Below are 27,386 nucleotides of genomic sequence, written 5' to 3'. Positions count from 1 at the left end.
CCCACATAAAAGATGGCTGCGATGGAGTCGGTGACGTAATAAGTACTCGCCAGTACTGCTTGAAGTGACGTGTGAATATGGCGCCCCCTGTCCAGGTGCTGATGGGGAAATGAGACAGCTGTAAAGGTGACAGAAGGGGCCCATGGAGGAAGACAGGTCAGGACACGGGTACCCTGTGTTCCCAGAGAGGCAGAGCTGGGAGAACCAGAGGGAGTCACCTGAAGCAAGTCATGGCTCTATGTCTGGGTGTCAGAAGATGCTGAATATCACCATGGAAATAAGTATGTGACACACTTCCACTTTCTTCATTCCACTTATGTTTATGCTGCATGATACTGTACTAAAATATTCTGTCTGTGTGGAAAGAAGTTTCTCCCACTTAAAGCAGAACTCTGGGCATGTGTGGGGCTACTCTCGCACTGCAAAGGTTAAAGGAGAACTATGGGGTTAAGGCTTTTCCCCATAGTTCTCCTTAGGGTAACAGGAGGACACAAACTAGTGTCCTCCCGTCACCCTAGGTTCAGTATACCGCTAGCGGTATACTGAGACACTGAAGCGGATCCCGACAATTGTGCTGGGATCCGCCCAGTTACTTGACTGACAGCTCAGCCTATCTAGAGGCAGAGCCAGCTGTACCCACCCCCTCGGCCGTCCGTTCCGCCAGTCAGCGCTGGCGGATCGGGGAGGGGGGAATCCAGCCCCTCCCCTGTCACGGCAGAGAGCCGTGACAGGATCGAGAGGTGAGCGAACGTCGGTATGTGTTCGCTCACCTCCCGATCTACTGAGCCGACCTGTGACAGTCTCATTGTCACACGTCGGCTAGAACTATGAGGTGAGTGAAAAGCACTCACCTCATAGTTCTCCTTAAGTGCTTATTTTGTCTAGGGAGCTAAAACAATAGAGATATGCTCACCTGAACCGCAATCCCAGCTGGCTGTTAGACTGGTCCCTTCAGCCTTGCTACCCCTCCACTTCAGCAGTCTAAGGCCCTGCAGTCATCAAGTCCTATACAGTGTATAGGATGTGGGGATGTCAAGTGACTTTTCATCACTGGAGGGAGCAGTGTAGAAGGCAGCAATGATCATGGTTCAATTGAGTATAACTTTTTGTTATTTTAGGTTTCCTAGACAAAAAAAGCACCTAACCCTTGTAGTAGTGCTAGGGTTACGATTTCATTTGCCCAGAGTCCTGATTTAAGCTTATATTTAGAGTCAAAATGGTGTTTACTTAGTTTTGATTAGAGTAAGGAAGGCTTAGAACCTCCATCAGGTTTTTATTGCTATCTGGGGCAGCATTAGAAAGATTTTCCCTCACTTTCTGACTTTTTACAAGACAGGAAGTCAGAGAAAATCTTTTTTTTTTTTACATAGGAATCGCACCCCTCTTTTGCTCTTTTATCCCCTCCCTGCAAGACAGGATTTTCATCAGAAAACATACCTGCCCAGCAAATCTAGCATTGTGCTGCTGTGACCTCCTTCCATCTTCTCTGCTTTTTTTTTTTTTTTATATGGTTGGTGGAAGGGAGGAACGCCTCCGTTTTAAGAGTGAAGGGCTGATTTTAAGAAAAGTAAGGGAATGCTAGAACCCCTGTCATTTCTAAAGCACCAAGATTGCATAAATAGAAACGGATACCCTTACCAAAATTAAGGTTTTCCACTGGATAAAAAGTCGCTACAGTACAAAAAAAACAAGACTTCAAACAGGAGAAGCCTTCAAAGTAAAACAAAAGATTTGAGTTCTTACCCTTTTGTTAGGTATGATAGAGAAACACTCTAGGTAAACAAAAACAAAAAACTTACCCTTGCAGCAGGGTTACCCCCACTCTGCAATGGTTAAGTGCTCAATTTATTTAATAAAGCAGACATTCTCACCTGATCCAGGGTCAGGGCTTATCTATCTCTCCCTCCACTCTGGCTTTGTAATGTCCCTCAGTGTCCTCACATCTAATGCCAGTCAATGGACTTGCATAAGCCGTGAAGACGTCAGCAGGGCTTAGACTTTTTGTAGGCCAAAGAGAAGGAGCTGGTCTAGCAGCCTGGAGGGCGCCAGTGAGGCTGAGGATCAGGTGAGTATTTCTGCTTTATTTGGCCCTCTAGATAAAATGAGCACTTAACCCTTGCAGTGCAGGGTAGCCCTACTACAAGGTAAAGTTGTGTTTGTTTTATTTTTTATTTATTTTGTTTGCTTGGAGTTCGTTAAAGCTTTGCCTGGTTCCCTGATGGCAGTTACGTCACTACAGAATACAGTAGTGGTATAGGGGCCAGCAAGACAGACCAGGTATCCAACACACCCATTCTTTTTTAGACCTTGTACATACAGGCCTTATTCTATATATGAGTAGCATGCCCAGACAGTTTTTGCAAAGCATTTCAAAAGTTTTTCTGCAAGCTTTGAGTAGCTTTCTGAGAAACTTTTAAAGTAAGGCTGGCCATACACCTATAGATTTTCACTCGGAAATTTTAGTTGCTGCCAAGAACCCTAATTCGATTCTAGCACACATAGCCCATCAAGCACAGACCAATGTCGATTTTCAATAATCGTTCATTAGTAATACTAACTCGCCGAGTTTTCTCGTTCGACAGAGAGGATTTTTGTTTTGTGCATGTTCTTGCTGTGATTTGTATTTTTATTTTTTTCCCAAAATCCCATAATCTAACGTGTTTTTTTGTTTTTGTTTTTTTTTTCCGTTTGATTCGAAAAAAGTTTTCCAGCCTCACACTTGGAAAAAAATGTGAGCAGGATTACAGTAAAAAAAATAATTGGTGTCCCATCAACTGTTCGATTTTTCAGTTGAAAGACCATTCATGGAAGATTTCCGATCAAACATTGAAGAGTGTATGGGCACCTTAAGCATAAGATACTAGTAGGCTTCAGGGCGCCATCAACAAGTAGCGCTGAAGCCTGCTGAAAGCCCTCTAGCAGCTTGTCTAATGTAAGCAGAAGGTTGCATTAAAGTGTATCTAAAACCAAAACTGTTTTTTGGTGGGGGGTTTTTAGGACAGAGTAGGGTATGGTTAGAGTTGACAGACAAAACATTGAGGGAGTTATGTACAAATCCCCCTTCATCAGAGCTTTATTATGTGAGAGGGATCTGGATGGGTTAATCCTGGATTTAAATTTTATTGTAAGCTGTGGTTAGAAGCTTGCTCAGTTAACTTAAGTGGCAGACAACTTAAAATCTTAATTAATCCATGTGGTTTGGCGCTCATATCACTTCACTCTATGCAAGCTAGAGCTGCCACAATCCTTTGATTTATTTAGAGCCTCCTTTTAAGAATGGAAATCAAGTGTTAAGTGAAAGCAATTACACAATCGGTATTAGCAGAATACTACATATTATGTCCTATATTTTTGTTGTTCTTTAGGTCCATATGCCAAGTTACTTTTAGATGCCATGAAACAATCTGGCTGGTAAGTCACTTTAAATACACAAATGGGTGAAAAACTGTCATTGATCAATAGCCCTTTATTAATAACATGACAAAAAGCAGTGACATGCACTTGTAAACCAGAAATCATCAATCATTTGTTTTATATTGCTTACAGCGATAGGCTCCTTTGGGCTAAGTGAACTTTAATGCTATTTGCAGTATGAGCAAATACTACTGAGTGTTTAAATGATGCTTGAGAAAACAGTCTGGTTCAGTCATGTACTGTTGTAATACCGGGTTGTTACATTTGGGCCTCATGCCTAAGGAGCTGTTAGCTGCCGCTGAGGATTCTTGTCACAGGAATCCCAGGTGGGGCCATACAGGTATTTATATAGTGCCGACAATTTACGCAGCACTTTACATAGTTGCACATTCACATCAGTCCCTAACCTCGAGGAGCTTACAATCTAAGGTCCCTATCTCACATGCATACATAGAGGGCCAACTTAGAGAGGAGCCAATTAACCTACCAGCATGTCTTTGGAGTGTGGGAGGAAACCGGAGTACCTGGAGGAAACACACGCAAGCACAGGGAGAACATGCAAACTCCTTGCATATAGTAACCCTGGCCGGGATTTGAACTGGGGACCCCCAGTGCCGCAAGGCAGAAGTGCTAACCACTACGCCACTGTGCTGCCCAGATGCGGCATCTACCATTGCCTCTGTGATCACCTGTTAGGGATGGATGATTGCCATTGGACCCTCTCTGCATCCAGACACTAGCATCTGCCCTGAAACACAGGTAATTGCTATATCTTCGATTCATGTATGTACAGCCGCAGACAGACGTGGCAACTGTCAGCCTGTCACTCACTTAAACAGGCACATCAGCCACACAAAGCCTAGGCACAAAGCCTAGGAAAATTCATATTCCACGAGATCAAATCAGAACATTTCTCATAACTTAATATGTTACACTTTTCAGTGCAGTTTCCAAGGACAGACATTTTGCTTGTGAAGACTGCAGTGGATCAGTAAGTGGAGGTTTTGATGCAGATACCTCTGAAGTAAGTATTTATTTCCTTAATTTCCTGTGTAAATATCAGTTAGCCAATGATGTAAGCAGGATATGTGAGAACATAGTTACATTTGGCCCGGTATAGGCAATTGGCAAACATTTGTACAAAGTTGTTCTTTCTTGTAAACAGGTGTTAGTAGGGATGCACCGAAGATTTGGTAGAAAACGGTAGTATGGGCAAAATGCTGATAGTACCAAAACCAGCAAAAATTTAGATGCATCCCTAGCTTCTCTCCTCCTTGCTGAGCGCTGGTCTGTGTCCCCTCTATTCCCCACCTGTCGGCAGAGGCAGTGAAGATCGGAGGGGACACAGAGCCGATCCAGCTGCCCGCTCTCAGTGGGGAAGAGAGGAGCTGTCAGAAGGCCATGTGGGGAAGGGAGAGCTGTCACAGGAGGCTGAGCTCTCAGCCTGCTGTAACAGGCGGATCAGTCAGCATGGAGAGCAGAGTACAAACACTCAGTTTTTTTTAAATAACTGAGGACATGGTAAGCTTTATGTGTCCCCAACAATGAACAGGCAGTGCTCTACATCACTTCCTGTTCATTCATGATTGTGGACATTGTAACTGATACTATATTCTCAGTTTAAGAAAGGACGGAGCACTCAGTATAGAGGCTTTGTGAAGTTAATTCATAACGGGGACTGCAGAAAAATAGATTTAGGACTCTTTGTCCTCAATCTCCTCTTTTTCTATTTTTATTTATTTGTATTAGTTTTGATATGCACAAGATAACCTAAACAAAAAGACTGTTGGATAACAGAGAAAAACACCTGAATCTTTTTCTTTTTTAAAAGGGAAATATCAGGGGTTTAGACCCCTGATATTTCCCCAAAGCCCCTAATAGTAAAGTAAAAAAATAATAAAAATAAAATAATTAAAAAAGGTTGGGGAAAAAAAGTAATTATTTTTACATTTTGTTTTTTCGGTGCATCCCTACATTTTATCCAATGCAAAATGCTGCACAGTCATTGTCACATTTGTATGGGCATAACATATTCTGTGCAGTTGTTTTCCACTGATTTCCTATAGTTTCCTTCTGCAAACACTGTAGCGGGGCGAAGACCAGCAGGAGAAAGCTCGCAGTCCTGCTCGGAGGATCGGGCAAGTGTAACTTTATTTTTGACCCTAGGCAATAATGAGCACTTAGCCCTTGCAGTGCATGGGCTGGCCCACTGCAAGGGTTAAGAATACTTTTGCCCAGAGTAGTTCTTTTAAAGGGGATCTAAACTGTGAAACCTGTGCCTAAAAAAAAAAAAGGCAAGAAAGGGCAAGTCACCTTGCCGTGGTCTTCTTGCAGCTGACCTGTACTTATTACTGACTTGCCATGCCTTACACTGTACTGAGTTAATGTGTGGAGGCATGGCTTTGCTTCCTCATGTCAGAGTCCCTAGCAAGAAGCGTGAGCAGCACAGCAGTGACTTCCCCAAATCTCACTCTGAAGTAGTAACCAGTAATGACTGGGGTCTTCCTGCTGCTATTCTTATCCCCATTACTCACCTACAGTGTGTCTCTGTGTGAAGGCAGTCCTCTTAGTAGAGCTTTGCTTTATCATGTCAGAACAGCCTCCCGATGATTGGTGATCTGATGACTAGTGGGGAATGTCATAAACATTCCCCACTAGAGAGATGAGGGGACAGTTACCCGGAGGGATAAGGTATACCGCCGGGTCCCCTCCTCTCTCCCGAAACTGTCGGGCTCTCGGTCCATGACCGAGTGCCTGACTTTTCAGAGTGGATGACCCCAAAATGACTGCCAGTCATTTTGGTGTCACCCGGGTGCGGGCCGCACCTCTCGAACCCCCCTTGTGAGACCACTGACCAGCCTTAAGGTTTGCCTTGACTGTAGTAGGCCATTGTATAATGTTTCAAAAAGGAAATGAGGATTTGTTGAAGGCTTAACAAACTTGTGTGGTTTTTATCCAGTTTAAACACTTTTTTTTTAACTCAAAATCATTCTATACCCAAAAGCTTCTAATTGAACCAGGAATGTAATTTAACATTTATTTTCTACCCATACAGATTGTATTGTGTCAGAATAATATACACAGTCAAGCTCACATGAACAGAGTGGTTACACATGAGCTGATTCATGCTTTTGATCACTGCCGTGCACACGTTGACTGGTTTAACAATGTACGGCACTTAGCCTGCTCCGAGGTATGCCTTCTTTTATTTCCATAACTAACAGGGTTATTCACTAAAGGGGGAGTTTGGAGGAGAAGTGAACAATCTAGGCCAAAATAGCTTTTGGAAACATTCTCCAATTCAGCTCACTTTCCACTTCAGCTATGTTGTCCTAGATTGTTCCATGCTCCTGCCTTCTCCAAACTCTTCACCCTTTTGTGAATAACTCTGTAAATGTTTAAATTGAAAGTTTCTGATAACTAGGATATTGTGGTGTTATAATTTCATTTAGGAGGTTAAACGTCTCACAGTGATCTATATAAGAGCATTTATAGGGTAAATATAACCAGAGCTGGCATCATTTTAAGAAGATGCTAGTGGGTGCCGTTAATCCCAGACTAAAACTCTCTGGGATGCCAAAGGAGTTTTATGATATTGTTAGGCACCCTCAGAAGCAGAGAATACAACATGTGTTATTAGGGTGAGATCAGCCAGTTGACATGGTAGCAACTGCCACAACTGAAAGGAGGGGGGGATCTAAGCTCCAAGAGTCATCAGACATAATATAATAATTAAAGCTAAATAAAACCACAATTTTCAATCTTTGACAAGTAAGCCTGCATAATTGTAGTAATTTGAGACTTGATATTACATTGGCCAGTTTGTTGCTATTTGCTGATCAGTGTTGTTCCCAGCAGTGTTCCCCATAGTAGTACATGAGCTAAGCAACACAATTTCTGTGTATAAAATAGGGATTCACTGACGCTGATACTGAGTATTTGGGTGAGTACTCGTACTCGCCCAAAAGCTCAGCTACCAGAACTTTGGTCAGAGGAAGAATTCCTTTGACCGGCAGTGCCGCGAGGGAACATGGACAGGGCTTCCTGATTGGCCGGGAAGCCACTTCGATGCAAATTGGTTGGAAAGCTGGCCTCCCAGCCAATCAACATCAAGCCGGCCAAACAGCTGGCTCGTTGCTGATTGTTTGGCAAACCGGCTTTCTGGCCCAACAGCATGGAGTCTGCTTCCGGGCAATCAAGAAGGCAGACGTCTGGTAATGACACTCAGTCCAGCTTCCTAATTGCCAGCTCCATGCTAGCGGAAGTACTGGTATTGTTACTCTGTATCGGCGAGTACCGAAAGATAAATATCGGTACTTGATACTGAAAAAACGGTATTGGAGCATCCCTAGTGTAAAACCTAGCAAGATGAGTAAACCCAGAAGATTTACTAAAAAATTTGGCAAACCCCATTCAAATGACACAGGTTTACAAAGCCCAGTAAGACTAACTCTATTAATTCCTTAACTAGCTTGCAAATTGGCGGGTATTAGCTGTCATGCTTAATAAGAGTACATACACCCTTACAGTGTACTTGTTTAATACTCCAATCTTTTAAGTATTGGTATTTTACCTGCTAAGAGCTATGCTTGCTACCTTTTCCTTTACGTATATTCCGTTTTCTTGAGCTCAAATTAAAAAAGAAGCTATTTTACAGGGAAAATTTCCAATAGTTTTCAATGGGGTTGTAGTTCGTGTAGTACATCATTTTTAAAAAAATATTTGATATTTATTAAAAAAATTAACCACTATGAATAGATCAGTGTGCAAATGTGCCTTGCACCAACCAATATATTTGCTCACAAAGGCATTAGTAATTATTAAGACTTCTTTTAAAGTAAACCTGTATCCATAGAAATACAATAGCTGCCACTTCTTCTGTTTATAAATGTACAGACTTTCGAGTTGTCATCCTCCTCTACCCTACTCGTGAGTCACTGACCTGGAGCAAGAATGCAACCTGCAAGTTTTAAATATCTGACCATGTGTTTTCGGATGAGCGAGTCACTAGGTAGTGAAGGTAGGGTAAGGACGGCAGCCATGAAGCCTGCAACTTTAAAAACAAGTCAACCATGGCATCTACCATATTTCCACATTTAAAGGGTCATTCCACACAAAGCTGATATTACAGGTTTTGTAGATACTGGAACGTAAAACTAACCAGATTCATACAATGGTTCACCCTTGATGTTGAAGTTTTAATGCATTTTATATTATTGTACTGCTATTCTATAACTGAGCCAGACACTATTGCATTAGCATCTCTTCCAATTAACTAGCATTTTCAGAGGGAGAGGTCTGCAATGACAACCAGGCCCGGATTCCCCACAAGGCCACCGAGGCCAGGCCTCGGGGCAGCAGGGCGCCTCGGGGCGGCAGCGGCGTGGAGTCCCCGCACTGTATATTCCGGGCGGTAAGTTGCCTTCTACATTTCGTCCTGCTTTGTGAAGGCAGGACTAAATATAGTGTGGGGAATCCGCTCGCTCGTTAACAAGTGATTGCGGCGATGTCACTTGTAAAATGTGTGCTGACGTCCGTCCTCACCCCGCCCCTCCACCTACCTCTTTCTGCTGGCTCTTTCTTCGGGACTCTGTCTGGAGAGCAAATTCGCCCTGATGACAACCTACATATTTTTCCCAGTGTAGAGTTACTGTGGCATGTAAAGTGGAGATGTTGCAATCAAGTACTGTTTGTTGATCAAACCCAAGACCAATGGGGCTCCTATTGAAAAACTAGAGTAGTTTTTGTAAATCGGCCTCTCCTGTTTTTCTGCTACATACATTGTGAGAGGATTTCATGCAACCTTTAAACAGCAAACATTTGTGTTCTCTGTTGGTACAGATCAGAGCTGCCAACCTTAGCGGAGACTGTTCAATCAGCAATGAAATTAGCAGGTTCAATTTTGGATTTAAACAGCATCATCAGGTATGTAAGAAATTATTTTGGTTATAATTTGCACCCACCCACACTACCTATAATGGCTTAATAAAAACAGTTTGGGGTTATACTAAATACAAATAAGATAAAAGATGAGGCAAAATAAAATCAGATGCTGAAAGTGACACTAAACTCAGGAGTTAAACCTTAAAAACTAGGGGTGCACCGATATAAGGGCAGCTGAAGCATGTCGGCAGAAAATGGCACTTTTGGCATAATGCCAAAAGTGCCATTTTCTGGCCGATACAGCGGTGCATCCGTTCTTTCTCTCCTCCCCGCTGAATGCTGCTTTGTGTCCCAGCGGGGAGGAGAGAAACTGTCACAGACGGCCGAGCGCTGCGGGAGGAGTGCTGTGAGCGGCCGGCGTCTCTCCTCCCCGCACCACTCAGCCTCCTGTCACAGATTAGAGGAGAGCAGTGTGGGTGGAGACAGCCAGCGCTGTCACAGGAGGCTGAGCTCTCCTCCTGCTCCGTTGGCTCAGCCTCCTGTTACAGCGTGTCAGCAGGGAGAGCGAGGTACAAACACTCAGTGATCGCTGAGTGTTTGTAAATAATTGAGGACATTGTATGGTTACTGTATCCTCAATTATGAATGAATGGGAAGTGATCTCTATCACCTCCTGTTCAGTCATGATTGTGGTTATAGTAAACATACCATGTCCTCATGTTATGAATGAACAGGAACGCTCAGTATAGAGGATTCCTGTTAATTTATAACGCGATACAGAAAAAGAGATTGAGGAATCTGTGTCCTCAATCTCCTAGTTTAGAAGGGAAATATCAGGGGTCTAGGTTTACACCCCTAATATTTCCCCGAAGCCCCTGAAAGTAAAGTTAAAAAGATTTAATTAAAAATGAATAAATAACATTTAAAAAATTAAGTTTATAAAAATTTGAAAAGGTTAAAATTAAAAACATTTTTAATTTTTTTTTTTATTTCGGTTTTTCATTTTTGGGTGGCTACTTTTTTTTCCCCATGGTCCCTGTGTGTGTGTTGTAAAGTAGCCACCACTCCAAGCTCACTCCCATGATGGACTACAATCTCCAATACAATTTTAGTAAACTAAATGTGAGATTACGGTGACCACTTTACAACACACACAGGGACCATGGGGAACAAAAGTAGCCCACCTCCAGACACAAAAAAGACCTACATTTTTATTAATACTTAATGCACTTAAATGCCTTTTTTAACCCCTTCATGACTGAGCTTGTTTTTAGTTTCTGTTCGTAAATGACTGACACACTTTTGACATTTTTGCTGTGTGATTCTTCCACGTCAGTAATATACTTTCTTACAAAGTACACCCACACATATTTATATATTGTTTTTTTAGAGGACAGATAGGGCTACATATTTATATCACATATGTGTGTCTAACGCCTCACTTAGGACAAATAAAATATTAAAAAAAGCGGAAAAAACGTAATTTGTAGTATTTTTTACAAAACCAGCACAGCTAAAAAAAAAATGCAATAAATACATTCATTATTTGTCTTTTAAATTTTTTTTTTCTTTACACTTTTCACTATTTTTTAAAAAACTTTTAATTATATCAAGCAGTCATTGTGAATTAATCTCACTATTACTGCTTGATAAATTAATACATTTTTGGTTTTTATTAGGCTGTTTCAAACTTCAGAACAGCCAATAATAAGTTAGTGACACTGATCGTGCAGCAGTTCAGGATTCAGCTGTCACTAAAGGTTTTCTGAACAGAAAACTGAAACATTCTTCTTTCAGGAATAGATACATTATGTATCTATTCCTGAAAGTGAAAGGGAAAAAAAAGCCAGTATACGATCGAGAGAGATATCTCTAGATCTATACAAGCTGTCAGAATGCCGGCTTTTGCCGGCATGTGTGTCGGCTCTGCTTTGACTCTCAGACACCCGATATTAAGGTATCAGGTGTCTGAAAAAGGTTAACCCTTTCATTAATGAATGCCTCTATACTGAGGCATCCATTAATGAATGGTAACCGCTGATCCTCAGCGGTTACCAGCCCTCTAATGCAGCAAATGACTCGTCCATTACCCTTAGGAGAACTATGGGGAAAAGCCCTAACCCCATAGTGCTCCTTTAATGCTAAAAAGAAAAGTATCCACTTGGACTGTATTATCTGCTATGATCAATTGTAATTTTTTGATGAAAATGATTGCTTACTGGTAAAACAGATTAATTGATGCATTCAGTTTCTGAAAGATGAGATCCCTTATTGAAATGGCCATATTGTTATATGTATAGCCCACTTTCTTGTCTTTTAAACAGGCCTGTGTCAGAGATCGAGCTCTTCGTTCTATAATGGCTGTAAGAGACATCAGCCGAGAGGCAGCAGAGAGGGCTGTTCATGAAGTATTTAACTCCTGTTTTAAGGATCATGAACCATTCGGTCGAATCCCCCATTGTAAAAATGATGCAGATATGGCATACAGAGATTTTAAAAATCGGAACAGATATTCTTCAGAAATCTAAAAAAAAAAAAAAGATCAATGATGCAATTTTCAATTTGCTTATATTATTGATTCTCCTCTTTGTTTTGGGATTATTTTCATATAAAACCATCCTATGTGTGAGACTGTGTCTCCTTTTTTTTGTGAATGTAATTTTTTATATTTAAAAATGATTTTTTCTGTAGTTTGATTTTCATGTGCAATAAATTGCTTAAACAAAATGTTTTAATATTTAATGTACCTTTTTAAAACTCAACCTGGGCACCCCTGGAAAGCGTGACAGCTATGCGAGGGCATTGGAGAAGCACGAGTGCCTGTGTTGCTAAACCAGATCTACCATAATTTGGGAGTGCGGTTGCAGAGAAGACAACAAAACAAGCAGAACGCTAATGAACTGCAGGTCATGGAGCAGGAACATAGGGTATAGGCCAGGGTCATCAATGGTCGGCTAGTAAAGTACAGGAACTGCAGGCATGATCAATGTCAGGAGAACAAGTTACGGTCAGCCAGCAAGATGCAGGGTCATAGCCAAAAGAATAAGCTAAGGTCAGCATTAGTCAGCCAGCAAGGGCAAGCAGGATCATAGCCAGGAGAACAGGAAGTTCAGCAACAGTCAAGCAGTAAGGTACAGGAACAGCAAGCAGGATCTTAGGAGAACAGGCTCAAGGTCAGCAGCAGTTGAGTGCTGAGGTACAGGAACAGCAGGAAAACAGGCCAAGGTTGATGTTGGCAAGACAGAGATCCAAACAGAGATGTGCAGATTTCAGAAGTATGTTACGAGGGAAGCTGGGTTGCTAAGGGGGATAACAAAATAAGTTTTGTGTTACTGCTGAAGACCAATGAGCACTAAGCTGAGACAGGACTGATCTTATTTGGCACAAACACCAGCAACGTGCATACTCTTAACCATGAAGGCTACACTAAGACACATGCCTAACTGTAACCCTATGTGCAGGGGAATATGTGCATGTGCCCCGCCGGCAAACCTACCCGTTAATTTGTTAGAATTTGAAAAGCATTAGACCAATGATGCTTCTGGTTTTTGGACCGTGTACATCACCAACGAGGCAAAGAAAATAAATGCAAACTACAGAGTTGAAACTTGTCAAAATCAGCTACAAACAGGGATTTAATCTGGGTAGCAGTGAAGTCACTGAAAGTGGTAAAATGCCGGTGAAATCGAACACAAAATTCCATCACAATTACAATTCAAAATCCCCAGTGGGTTAGAAAAAAAAAAGGCGGCAGTATTACCTCTCGAACTCCGGACAGCTTCTGCTCTACTGCCCTCTGAAAAGAGATCCGCTGTGGATCTGTTTTCAGAGAGGAGGTGGAATTTGCCACCCGTCTGAACAAGGCCTAAAGTTAAGTTCACACAGGTGGTTCAGCTGCATTTTGTAAGGCCTCATTGACGTGTACAGCACACACATCTGTGCATAGATCTGCACCCGGGAGGGACAGGTGCTGCATGGGCAGGACCCAGCTATGCACTGACCTGAATTTGCACATCCGTACAGGTACAGATGCCCGCCCCTAGATGCAGACAGAGCTCTGCAGCTGTATGGATGTGCATGTCAATGTGAATGAGGCCTTAGACTCCACAACCACCTAGCAATGCTCAGTAGTAATTGTTAGATGGACCACTGACAGTATTAGGCTTCATTCACACTTGCCTTTTTGTGCTCTAGATGCAGAGAACAATCTGTCAGGCTAGATGCTGCGTTTACTCTTCTAGGTGTGTTAAGTGGCGCATGTTTACGTGCATTTACATGCATATGCATCTGGTATCAAATTGTGTTCACATGCGTTTTGATTAGAATCGATTCCTAGATGCACCAAAAGTGACTGCCGTTAAAAGCATCTAAACGCAAAGTGTGAAAAGTTCCATTGAAAATTATTAGGCCTGGTTCACACCTGTACGTTTTGTAGCGCGTTCAACGCTCTACGAAACGCTCAAACATGGAAATCCCAGTGTTTTCTATGGGTATGGTTCACACCTTGTGTATTTCAGCCCGTCTGAACGCGCTACAAAACGGCCTACTCCTGAAAAGGTACATGAGCTTCTTTGCGGCGTTTTTGTCTCGTGTTTCTATTGGGATACAGCCAAGTAGCCCTCGGAAACACACGTTTGTCGCGCGTTTTTTAACCGCGAATCGTAAAAACGCGCGTCACAACGCGCATAATCGATACGCTTAGGTGTGAACAGAGCCTTAGATGCAAAATATGCGTATAGAAAACTATTTCAAACTCATCTAATCATAACTTGTGTGAATGTCGCCTAATACCCAATAGCCTATTTTCTGGTCACGTCTCTGTAGCTTCACGTTTTATGTCATGTTTGGCTGCTTTTGCTCCTTCTCAACCACCTCCATTCCTGTCAATGGAAATGCGCCTTTATCACTTGCGGTGTGTTTCAGATGTGGTGAGAAAGCGTTTACAGGGCACTGGGATCTGTGAAAAAAAAATTTGGTTGGGTCTATAAGCAACAAAATATAGCACAACCTGCCAGATCACACACCACATACCTACTACACCTCAAATCAGGTCACTTGCTCTATATTACTTTCCATTTCAAACTGTTAAATAAAAAAAAAAAAAGAGGACATTGGTAAACATTTTTTTCATGAGTCAGAACACGTGTTTTAAACGCTATAGGCACATTAAACATCTGCGGACCGGCCACAGTACATACACTGACGGTATGTAGACCCATAGTTCCTGGAGGACACCCCTGTACATCCACCCGTGGCTGCCTTTTCTGAATATGCCTTGCATGTGCAGAAGCTGCTGCAGCACCGCATACAGAGCCGAAATGGCTCTGTGCCTTGTGATTAACGTGATTGGTTATCACAGCGGTCACATGGCAATGTTTACATTACCAAGTCCTCCCCTTCCTCTTACAACAAAGGTAGTAAAGGAAGTCATGAATGAATGAGTCATCCATTCATTATTTTCTAGCGACAACAAGCTGCAGCAGCAAGAAAAAATAAAGTTTGCCATAAAATAAATTGCAAAAAGTTTGCAATAATTTTTAACCCTTTCAGCCTCCTCTCTCGTATATGTGAGCTGCCCTGTACATGTCGCTGCTCTGATGTATTAACCCCTTCAGCTGCCTTATCCTGCACATTGACACCTTCACCTCTGCCTCCCTCTGTGTATGACCTGTACATTTATTGTATCTGGTGCACCATTAACATGCTCTCTGTTTTAACCCCCTCAATACCCTGTTTCCTCGAAAATAAGACCTAGTACTCTTTTTGGAAATTGCTAAAATATAAGACCTACCCCGAAAATAAGACCTAGTTGTGACCATTCCCAGGGCCGGTGGTGGCATAAGGGGGAACTTGAAGAGTCGCGGGAGAGGTAGGAGAGAATCAGCTGTGCCAATGAAGCCATCGCTAGAGGAAGCGAGGCAGGACCGGAGGGAGCAGAGCCGCATAAGCCGATGCCTCCTCTATAGCGCCGACTCCTTTCACAGGCGGAGTGATACCAAATGCACTCCGCCTTGGAGGAATTGATAGTGAAAGTGCGCTTCGCTCATTCTGGCCAGCGATTGGTTACCAAATTGCTCTTGGAAAGGTGCGGCACCCCTGATTGCCCTGAATACATCTAGACTGTTGTACATGAATAAGTGTGGATTGTTGTACATAAAAAAGTACATAAAAACAAATAAGACCTACCCCGAAAATAAGACCTTGTGTGTTTTTTTTGAGCCAAAAAAAATATAAGACAGTGTCTTATTTTCGGGGAAACACGGTACTAGTGATAAGCCGAACACCCCCGTGTTCAGTTCGTATTCGAACTTTCGAATATGGGAAAAGTTTGATCTCGAACTCAATGCAAGTCTATGGGGCTAGAACTTTCAAGTCCCAGTACAGGCTATGTCCCTTTCACCTGTCTTTGTAGAACGACAACTCCCGACACAATATACATGCTTTTCACTTGTCTTTGTAAAACTACAGTACAAGTCCCATTACAATATACATCCCTTCCCCATTATCTGTAGAACTACAAGTACCAGTACAATATATGTAGTTTTTTTTTTGCCTTTCTCTGTAGAACTACAAGTCCCGGCACAATTTACTTTCCTTCCTCCTGCCTTTGTAGAACTACAAGTACCAGCACAATATATGTCCCTTTCACCTGCCCTTGTAGAACTACAAGTCCCAGCACAATATACATGCCTTCTACTTGTCTTTGTAGAGCTACAATATATACCCCTTTCTCACTCTGTTGAACTACAAGTCCCAGCACAATATACTGTACACGCCTTTCACCTGTCTGTAGAACTACAAGTCCCAGTACAATATGCTTCCCTTTCTCATGTCTCTAAAGAACTAGATGTCCCAGTACAATATGCTTCCCTTTCTCATGTCTCTAAAGAACTACAAGTCCCAGTACAATATGCTTCCCTTTCTACTGTCTCTAAAGAACTACAAGTCCCAGTACAATATGCTTCCATTTCTTATGTCTCTAAAGAACTACAAGTCCCAGTACAATATGCTTCCCTTTCTCATGTCTCTGTAAAACTACAAGTCCCAGTACAATATGCGTCCCTTTCTTATGTCTCTAAAGAACTACAAGTCCCAGTACAATAAGCTTTCTTTTCTCATGTCTCTAAAGAACTACAAGTCCCAGTACAATAAGCTTTCCTTTCTCACGTCTCTAAAGAACTACAAGTGCCAGTGCAACATGCTTCTAGTTCTCCTGTCTCTGTAGAACTACAAGCCCCAGCACAATTTATTTCCATTCCTCATGTCTCTGTAGAAGTACAAATCCCAGCACACTATACTCGCTTTTCTTCTGTTCAGGACTGCTCACTGGCAGGAAACGACGCCTGTATACAAACTAGCCCGGGGCCTCTGCAGTAACGCACCTTTTTTACCACATAACTAGCGCTCTAGCTCCCTTCTGCATTTTGTGTGTAGCATTCTTTGCCCTAAATAAAAATGGCTGCAGCGCTCCTAATGGATGATGTCATCACTTTGAGCCTGAAAGTCAGGTGACGTGCTCACGTGGTACCCTCCTGCACAGGGTCACCTAATGACAGCACATCATGGCAGAAGAGAATGAGACAGAAGAGAAGCCGACAAAAGAAGATCTTGGCTACCATCTGTTCCCGCAGAGGGACAGAAGAAATCCTAGAAAGGAGTCCCTGGCATCCAAGCTGTACTTTTTAAAGTTTAGATGCCAGAACAGGCTAAAGTTGGCTTTGGCAGAAAGTAGGTGTGAGATGTACTTCTGTTGTGTATTGCAGATGAGAGAGGTGAATGGTGAATGTCTCGGTTACCACTATTTCATACATCTACCTGGATTTGTTGGCTGTCAGAAATGTTTTTCCTTATTATCTCTATTATACTTTATGTTTATATTAACACACATGACAGTATTTATTAGTAAACAAACAAGACTGAGGATTTTAGCTCAGGGCTCATGCACACATGTGCGTATTTTACAGAAGTCTGGCGTATACCTGCGTACAGCTGCATACAGTCATTGACTATTATGGGAAGCTGCACACAGCACTTTTGGCTTCCTGGTGGGGAAATTGCAGGATTTTACATTGTAGGGGTTGTGCATAAGCCCTTAATGGCAAGCTAGAGTGGAAATTGTAAATGTTTGCAACGCTCCACATCCATAAAACCCAAGTTCAGGAAAATGAAAGGAAAAAGTTTTCTCTTCCAGTGGGGCTGCACCCCGTCCCTTCCCGCACTGCAAGGTTTAACTGCTCAGTTATGCCTAGGGTATAGGAAAGTTATGTTATGCTTCCCTGATACACGCTCGCCCAGAAGTCAGCGCTCTCCTCTTTTCCCCCTCCACTCCAGCTGTGGACTTCTCCTTGGCGTCCTCATAGACATTGCAGGACTATGGAGCCTGCATTGTACTTGATGATATCAGCAGTCTTTAGAAATCCAGAATGAAGGAGAGAAGAAGCTGCAGAGACGTTAGGTAGTGGGCGGGTGCAATAGCCAGCCTGCAGTTGGCCATTTCAATAGCAGGCTGGCTGTTGCTCGCACCCACTGCATGCTGTGCCCTCCTCCCAGCATGGAGGAGAGAGCTAGGGGATTCAACTAATCGTTAATTTGCAGGAGGTCTCAGAAGGGGGAAATGTGGGGGACGGTGGAAGCGCTGTAAATGGGCACCACGTGGAACCTAAAGCAGCCGCTTCAGTCTGAAAAATTAAAGTTCCGGCTGCGGGGCATTGGGAAAATGCCCAGTAAAGGGACTGATACTGGTATCGGCGCTTCCCTAGAAGTTACTATTCCTTCCATTGCTGAACAATGGAAGGAATGCAACTGGTATTGTCATATAAAATAAATGATTGCTCAGTGTTGTATATAATCACTGGTATGCAGGGCCTATCCAAGGCTCTGGAAGTCACTACCTTAAGGGCCACACACAGCTTACAGTAAGGCTTCAGAAGTTCTTAATAAACACGTGTGCCATCTCTTTGTCTCCTTTTCCTCATCTCGGCTCCCACTGGCTCTGATGTCACATCCGAAGAGGACATCACTCCGCTACTGCACTGTGGCTGGGTCAGGCTGACAGGAGGCAGAGGCACAGTTCCTTGCGGGCCGTAAATGAAAAGCTGTGCGCTAAGGAAATTTTCCCCTCTTGTGGCAAAAGTTGTGGGCCCTGGGCAAATGGCCCTTTTGCCCATTGAATAAAGCGGACCTGCTAGAAGGAACAAAAATGAGCATTAACTAGTGTAAAGCTAAGCACACATTAGGCTTTACAGTCCCTGTGTCTTTGTTCTGATTTTATTTTTGTGCTGTGCCTACTCATGATCAAAGTGCAACGTGGACTTTTCTTTGTGAAGTGTGAATTGCAAAGTAGAATATATGCAGTAAGGACGTAACGGCTGGTGGGAGGAAGCCCATCGTCCAGCGGTGGGGATAGGGTCGTGTTAGCTGTCACTCTGGGAAGTACTAGATAACAACCATGTTTGTAGCTCTGCAAGACAGCAAAGATTTGACTCGCCACCCACCAGAATGGTTCATTTACACCCTGTGCTTGCATTTTGCTATCCTAGTCACAAGATCACTTTAAAGAGCAACTCCACTTTAAAATATAAAAAATGAATATAGCATATACAGTATAATTGTCGCACAAGCCATTTTGTAATTTAACGTTATTAAAAATAAATTTTCCGTTTAAAAATGCAGCTGCGGTAATGCTCTATATCTGCCACAAAAATTCAATGCAATAGGGCGACCTGGAGTCGTTCCGTGCATAGTTGGTGTACGGAACACCTCCAGAAATGGAGCTTCCTGCTTCTGTGATTGGCTGACTGCTTTTCTAGAAGTTTGTACTAAGATAAAAGTAAAATTTTTGGCATCCCTTGCAATAGGAATTTCATTTTTGGTGAGATACTCTCTAAAACAGCGGTTCTCAACCCGTGGGCCGCAACCCAGAAGTGGGTGGCAACTCACTGTTGAGGAGGTCGCAGCATCCACTTCTGCTGCGCTAGGCGAGAGGCTCCTCAGCTCTTCCTAGCGCAGCAGTGTCAGTCAGCGGGAGGACAGCAGAGGCTGTGAATATAAAAGTGCCGCTATACACACTCCATGGCCGCTGCAGCCACATCTAGTGGCCGGGGAATGTGTAACGCAGGGCTTTTCTATTCACAGCCGCTGCTGTCTTCCTGCCTCCCATACAATGTGAGCTCTGCAGGAGTCGGGCGTCTAAGCAGTGCTGGGGCTGAGAAGGCTGCATGGAGACAGAGCAGGTTGCAGGGGCTGGGGAGGGCTTGTATTCTTGTGAGTGTGCTTCTATTTTTAGTCCCAAGTCCAGCACCTTACTAATTCTGGAGTCCAGCGCTTCTTTGGTGGTCACCACAACTTGGCAAATGTTACCAAGGGGTCCCGGGCCCTAGAAAGGTTGAGAACCACTGCTCTAAAAGTTAACAGAAACAGGTTGGAAAATGCAACAACGTCCTTATAAAGTGCATTGATCACCCAGAGGGGAATGATTTTTTGCTCAACAGAAGTGCAATTACTTTTTTAATCTTTGACTGTGTATACTAGTATGTGTATAATAATGATTCATTTTCCTCTTTTATTAGACCCACAGATAAAAATACTTTTAAATGCCATGGGGCAGGCTGGTTGGTAAGTTGTGGATTTTTTTTGTTTTGTTTTGTCTTGTTTTTTTAATAACTATTTAAACAAAACTTGAATATCCCCCTTCTTTTTTTTCTTTTTATATTCAGTCTGTTGATTTGAGACAATAGACTGTTTACAGTCACTAATGACATGAAGTGTCAATAATGCTCATTGGTAGCCAAAAAACATCTATTTATGCTTCACTCTATTGTTTAATAATTGTTTTTTTTCTCTCAAAATAATAATGTGACTTTGTAGCGCTGGCAAGTGTCTGTTTTAGCGAGGATCCATTTTAAATGCGCTAATCTTATTTTTGCAAACCACACTACAAGGATATAAATTAGCAGCCCATAAAAGCAGTTCTTTCAAAGGCAAAATAGTGCTTGCAATTCATTCACTTTATAGGTGTTTTTTTGCCAGTAGTTCCACTGTAACCAATGTGGCAAAAATTGAAAAACACGGGAACATTAGCTTTTCCCAGTGATGTAAACCATTTCTCTGTCTTCTAGTCTGTCAGCAAATGTCTCCACTTTCCAATGAACTCTTCCACTTATATTCCACCATTTGCTATGCAATACAATTTTTGTTGCACATCTTGTATCATTTTTCAGAAACCCTCGAAGACAGCAAATGTGGGGATGGCTGTTTCCACTGCATTGTCAATTTTACAGGATAATAACATGTCGACTATGGTATTTATGGTGAACTATAATGTATTTTTCAGTACAGCTTACATGGACAGACACTTTACTTGTGAAGATTGTGATGAAAAAGTAGGAGGGGGCTTTGATTCAGCTACTTCTGAGGTAATTCATTTCATCAACACTGACAGGAGCGTTAACATAATTCATACAGCTACTGTTTGCAAACAAAGATAGAGACATGGGGTTGTGTTTATAAACAATTCCCAGAGCAATTTGTCCTGAGAATCTCTATGAACGTTCATTCTGTGTGAATGGTGGTGAAAAAATTAACATTCTTAGCGTATTTTCTTTCCAAGTCAAATGTAATGGCAGAAAAATACAGCTTTATTCTTTATTCCTATTCTTGCTCAGCTCCATCTAGTGGCCATAATGTGTTTTCTGCCATTACATTCCAGTTGGAAAGAAAATATGCTAAGAATGTTTGTTTTTCCCTTCATTCACACAGAATGAACGTCTGTGGAGATTCTCAGGCTGAATGGCTCTATGAATGATTTATAAATACACACCATGGTCCCTGAAGCTGCAGAACCAGATTTTTCTGCAGTAGTGTTTCCTTTTTGGATCATATTTATGAGAGTAAATAGCCAATCACATAGAGAGGTTAAAGCCACTATATGGTCATAGAAAATACTGCATAGGTGACTCTATATTTTGGGGGAAAAGCACAATTGGATTACAAATATATTCACACATATACTTATTTACCTTTTCTGAAGTGTTTTTTTTTTTTTTTTTGTGCAGTTGTAAATCTGATTTTCTGCCTTCTAAAAAAAAGTAATAATTACTGCACTAGATTCTGTCTACTATATCTCCTTTGGAGTCTTAGTAGAGATTTCTTCTTTTCCAGGCTGGTTCTAAATAAATGAGTTATCATTGAGGGAAACTCAATTTACTGCAATGTGCAGGAAAAAAAATGCTTAGGAAACCTTTCAAATAATGGAGGGCGATCTGAGATTAAATTTCCTGATGTAATCCTGGCAGTTTTTTTTCTTTCTTCAAGCTATATCGGCATCTAATTTTATTTGCCTCTATAGTGTTGCATGTCTTTGTATTCATTTTTACTGCATGGTTTATGCATTTAAGTAAGACTGATTTACAGTTCTTTTGATCATTTGCTTATAATGTCATATATTTCTTTCTAAGCTTTTTTTTTTGGATCCTTCTTCCAGATTGTATTATGTCAAAATACCATTACCGATCAAAAGCAAATGAACAGGGTGGTTACACATGAGCTGATTCATGCTTATGATCACTGTCGTGCACATGTGGATTTCTCAAGTAATCTTCAACACCTTGCTTGTTCTGAGGTAGGTATTTATTTGAATAATGCAATTTAGTGTTAGCTAAAGCCAAAAAATGGCGGGTAAAAAATGATAATTTACACATCGCACTGGGTTTATAAATTATTATTAAAAAGCTTAATGTTATGTGTGGAGGGCTGCTTTACAGTATAAAATATTACCTTACATCATGCCAGCTCCTACATATGACTTTTGGACACTGAGGGGAGTAAGGGATGTGACTTGAACAGTGAAATGCTCCAGTCGCATCTCCCGCCCCTCCTCACTATTGTCCCATTCACAAAATGCTTTGTATTTTTTTTTTAAAGAATGCAAAGCATTCTGCGATTGGAGGAGGAGAGTAAGGGGAAGGGATGGGAAATAATCTCATCTTCCAATCACAGAATGCCTTACATTTTTTACAAAAAAGAAAATACAAGGCATTTTGTGAATGTGCAGTAGCAAGGAAGGGCAGATGATGCAACTGGAACAGTTCACCGCTTGAGTTACATCCCTCACAGCCCGACGTTATGTGACAGAATGCAGCAAGGTAAGATTCTTATACTGTGCAGCAGCCCCCTGCACATAACACCCAGCTTTATTATTATTATACAGGATTTATATAGCGCCAACAATTTGCTCAGCGCTTTCCAACATGGTGGAGACAGTACAGTTACAATACAATACCGTTTCAGAACAATAGGGTGGGAAGGGCCCTGCTCGTGAGAGCTTACTGATAATTTACTCAGTGCACTGGGTATGTAACTTAATCATTTGTTTCCTGGAGTTTTGGCTCTAAGGATTTTTGGGGAAAAAGTGCACTACATTGGTTTCAGTTTAGCTTTAACAAACTGACACCTTTTAGGATTCTACAGTGCTGAACTTCAACTATTGCCTTTCTTCAATGTAGCTGTTTAGGTTGAATGCATGTTTGTTACTGGGAAAGTCTGTATTGCACAGGTCAATCGTAGACATATAGTAGTACCTTCAGATTAATTGTAACTATTTATTAGTGTCACTAGCTTGTCAGATATAAAAGGAAGTTATGCTTTACTCATGCAGAGCAAAACAACAGGTTCAATTAAAGGGACCCTATACTCAGGAGTTAAGCCTTATATCCCCTCAATGCATGCAATAATCTCTCTTTGTTCCCATGCCACCCTAACTGCCTGTGGGAGCAAATAGAAACACCTGGTACGGTGAGCATATGAATCTCTTTATGACACCATCACATTGCGGTGTAAAGAGAGTCCTGAACCCAGTCTATGCTTAAGCCACAGTGACCTGGAGAAAGTTGAGTGACAGAGTGAAAAGGATGGGAGTATAAGAAGTGTGGCAGGTGGGGGGCAGGAGTTAAATCTTCAAAAATACATTCAAGTAGTTTAACTATTAACAACAATTTTACTTTTTTGTGCATCACTCAGCTGTAGATCCTCAGATCATCTCTGAATTCATGCTGACACTGTCCTTCCATCTGGAGGGTGGCTACTTTTGTTCCCCATGGTCCCTGTGTGTCTTGTAAAGTAGCCACTGCTTCAAGCTCTATCCTCTGATAGACTACAATGTCATGTTTAGTTAGCTAATTTGTACTGAAATTATAGTCTATCACAGGAGTGAACTTGGAGTGGTGGCTACTTTACAACACACGGGGACCATGGGGAACAAAAGTAACGCCGCTCCAGAAGGAAGGACAATGTCGGCACCAATTCAGAGATGATTGGGGATCTACAGCTGAGTGATGCACAAATAAGATACAGTATTGTTAATAGTTAAGGTACTTGAATGTATTTTTAAGGGTTTACTTTAAATCCTCAGAAGCAAAGTATCGTTTGCAGAATGGACCTTAAACATTTAAGTTTTTTTTCCTTGTTCTTAGCGTCCTCTTTTTCATGATGCATTCTTTCGATGAAGTTCATACAGGGCTTATTTCTTGCGGTGCACACACACTTGTGGATTCCACAGCTTTATTTTCTAGATTTAAAGCTAGTTATAGATTTCAGGCATGCCTTTTACCCGGCACATCCTTGTTGTCTTGCTGGATTGTTTGTTTAGCATAGGAATTTTAGAAGCTATAGAATCATTTGACTACAATTACTGGCTATAATTGGATTGATTTTAAGAATTGGTGTTTTGTTCTTTGCAGATTAGAGCTGCCAGTCTTAGTGGAGACTGTTCCCTTACTAATGAAATGCTCAGGTTAAAGTTTGGGATAAAGGGGCATCACAAGGTAGGTATATTTGCTGTACGTTGATAAGGTATAAATACATGACTGTGAGCTCTAGGCCAGTGACCGAACCACTCCTGTTTTGTCACCTAGTGACTTTGCTGACCAGCATTTAAAATATTAATTCTGACCTATACATGCTATACAATTGGACATACCTAGGTTTCCCCAAAAGTTACCATAACTGCATTCATAGGTTTACCAGGTATACAAGGGATCTTTTTATGGTTGGAACAAAAAGTTTTTGTGTGTGTATAGCCAGTTTAGAACATGTGTATGTAGCTAACTGGGGTAACTCACTAAAGGAGTTAAGAATTTTCTCTCCAAAAATTGTATGAATAGTAACTTCAATTATGTAAAGCAAATATGAAAGGAATTTGCTTTTCATGTGAATAAATAATTGAAGTGTATAGTATACAAACAGACCACACTATCCAGAGAATTACAATACTTCAGACTTTATTGAAATTCACAGCAAATCCCAGTATAACAGTGAATAAAAGTGTATAAAGCAACAAATACCACTGCACACCCCCAACCAGCGAATTCTCTGGATAGTGCGGTCTGTTCTTATACTACTACATTCCAAGGTGGAGACGCACCTATTAGACCAGCTCCTGGGGAGTCCTGATGGCGGCTAAGGAATTGGAGCGGTGAGGTTTCGTTTTGGCTCTACAATTGGAGTGTATACTTGCACAATCTATTGATTGTCATTGCCGACCTTCTGAAAACGTTATTTGCCTGCCTTTCATGCTAATAATTGGCTTCAATGCTTACTGAGTCGATCTGGAACAAGTATAGAGATATGGACTTACGGTGCTGTTCTGACACTCATTTATAGCAGGCAAGTTTTGGAGCTGTGACTAAAAAATATTGATGCCAACAATAGAAGGTGGACGGAAACGTACTTTTCTCATGACAGTCAATTAAAATAAAAAAAAAAAAGCATGTGACTGAATACATTTTAAAATAACTCTCGGGTGCTGCTTTCTTGTCAAATGACCATAACACATATCCCTTGTATACCTCCAGTCACATGAAAAAAAACATCTCAAACAGTTGTACACTGGTGGAGAATTAGAAAACGTGTATAGCTAATCCTAAATCATCCTAAGCACATAGCTAATTCCTATGGATTGGGAGAAAAAAAATCTCCCTTCCCAAAATACAGTAGGAATGTTCTTTTCTGTGCTTCATGTTTTAAGGTGCCCATACACCTAACGAATATTGGACGATTTTCGTTTGCGATCGCGTTTTCATCCGATATTCGCAAGGTTGATGGGCAGTGTACAACTGCAAATACTATACAATCGTACGACTTTTGACTTTCCAGCAGGCTAGAAAACTTCTGTTGAATCGCAGGATTAACACTGCTCATGCACAAACTAAAATCTGTGCCGTCAGTTAACTAAATTCAGCCAGGTGATTTTGCTAATGACCGCTAATTGAACTGTGCGATGGTCGGTGCATGATGGGGCCACCATATGAAAATCGTCCGACGGTGCGATCATCGTACGAAAATATTCGTCCGATGATTGCAAGGTGTATGGTCAACTTAAGTAATTGTGAAGGAGACATGGGGTTGGACACAGACTCATGGAGCTCCCAAACTTTCCAGTGATCCTAAACAAGGTTGAGCACAGATGGTGAAATATTATGCAGCTAATTTAAGTGTTCATAGCCCTCTGAACTTTAGAAACAAAGAATAATCCATATTCAGAGAGCTAAACAACACTGTCATCAGAGACTATAGAGGTTTTTTTTTTATGTTTGGACTGAAGTTTCTTTTACTAAAATTCAGGTAATATCTGTTTTCAATATAGACATGTGTTCGAGATCGAGCTGTTAAGTCCATTCTAGCCACGAGAAAAGTCAGTCAAGAGGCTGCAGAAAAGACTGTGGATGAAGTGTTTAATTCGTGCTTCAATGATCAGGAACCATTTGGTCGAATACCTTATAATAAAGCTTCTGCACATATGTCATACAAAGAGTATATGAATCGGGGGAGGTATTATGGCAATATTTGACCAAAAATCAAATGACTGACTGCAGTGGAGTGAATAATATTTTATTATTGTTTATATAAACTGTTTCTGCTTAAAGATGTAATTCATTTTTTCCCTAACAAATTTTGTGGCCAACACATCATGTCTGGTCATTGCTGACACTTTATAGTGAATCAATTTTATTTATAAACAAACAGATACAAACAAAAAACAAGCAATACAAGCCGCATGTGAATCAAGTGAGGTGGTCCTTACACTTAGGTCCACAGCAGAGCATGTAAATGTAAATAATGTGCACTACCAAGAATAAAATTATTAATAAAGGAAAAAGAAAGAAGTGGTTACATAACATTGCAGATACTGGAAACTTTGTGGTGCATGGAATCCAAAAGAAATGAACGAGGCCTTCTAGGCACTATTTTAGGTAATATCACAATGTATTTCTCATCAAGAATTGGAGAGTTAAATGAAGAACATAAAGGAACTGCAGGAAAACTAGATGCATAGGAGGAAAGAAGAATGGAAAAGAAGAGGGGGCAAGAAGGATGGGAAGGAGTTGACCTGGGGAATCAATAGCAAAATAATAAAAAAAACTTGTGCCACAGGGGTGAGGGCTTCCCGAAAATCTGTGGAGATCATTGAAGCTTAAAAAATGTATCCATAAAAACCACTGAGTAGAAAAATGATCATTGGCAATAGCCAGAAGCTCCTCCATCCTCATAATATCATTGATATGACTGACCCAGAGAGATAGCGGAGGAGTAGAGGTCATCTTCCAAAATATGGGGATAAGCTGGTGGGCTGCTGCTTGAAAATGCCTTAATAGGATCTGCTTTTGTGTTTTTCAAGGGCCCGGTAGGAAGGAAAGAAGAGCCACTTCAGGAGATGGTGCCAATGTAATTGCTGACACTTTAGTTCTTGGAAATAGGTGTTTCGATTAATCGAACAGGAAATTTTTAATCATTACCAGCCCTAGTATAATATAATATGACCAATCTGTGTGTGCGTGTTTTTCACATAGCTTCATAGCTAGGTAAATATAACTGTTGGGTCTGGCAGAAAGCAATGCCTTGTTTATACGGGGATGTTACTTCCAGAGTGTAGTTGCATACATACCAAGGATTTTCTGTAGAGGTGCACCGAAATGGAAATTTTAAAACCGAAACTAAACCGAAATAAAAAAAATTGTCAGGCCGAAACCGATACCGAAAATGTTTTTTTATTTTAATTTTTTTAATATTTAATTTTTATTTATTTTTTAAAAACT

General features: G+C 41.3%; 2 protein-coding genes across 2 annotated transcripts; both read left to right on the top strand.

The window, feature by feature from the left end:
* The first annotated feature begins 94 nt into the window (after positions 1 to 94).
* Positions 95 to 11,991, top strand: LOC108791190 (mitochondrial inner membrane protease ATP23 homolog). Its single transcript, XM_018561596.1, has 6 exons — positions 95 to 281; positions 3,366 to 3,411; positions 4,357 to 4,438; positions 6,470 to 6,607; positions 9,256 to 9,339; positions 11,622 to 11,991. Exons 1-6 carry the CDS (start codon positions 143 to 145, stop codon positions 11,823 to 11,825), a joined length of 693 nt encoding a protein of 230 aa, XP_018417098.1. The 5' UTR covers positions 95 to 142; the 3' UTR covers positions 11,826 to 11,991.
* A 4,868-nt stretch (positions 11,992 to 16,859) lies between these two features.
* LOC108791185 (mitochondrial inner membrane protease ATP23 homolog) lies at positions 16,860 to 26,143 on the top strand. Its single transcript, XM_018561589.1, has 6 exons — positions 16,860 to 17,025; positions 19,866 to 19,911; positions 20,630 to 20,711; positions 21,779 to 21,916; positions 24,033 to 24,116; positions 25,937 to 26,143. Exons 1-6 carry the CDS (start codon positions 16,860 to 16,862, stop codon positions 26,138 to 26,140), a joined length of 720 nt encoding a protein of 239 aa, XP_018417091.1. The 3' UTR covers positions 26,141 to 26,143.
* The last annotated feature ends 1,243 nt before the right edge of the window (positions 26,144 to 27,386 follow it).

This window comes from Nanorana parkeri, unplaced genomic scaffold (assembly GCF_000935625.1).
Source record: "Nanorana parkeri isolate BGI_ZX_2015 unplaced genomic scaffold, ASM93562v1 scaffold532, whole genome shotgun sequence".
NCBI classification, from domain to species: Eukaryota; Metazoa; Chordata; class Amphibia; order Anura; family Dicroglossidae; genus Nanorana; species Nanorana parkeri.
This window is presented reverse-complemented; position numbering and strand designations above follow the sequence as displayed.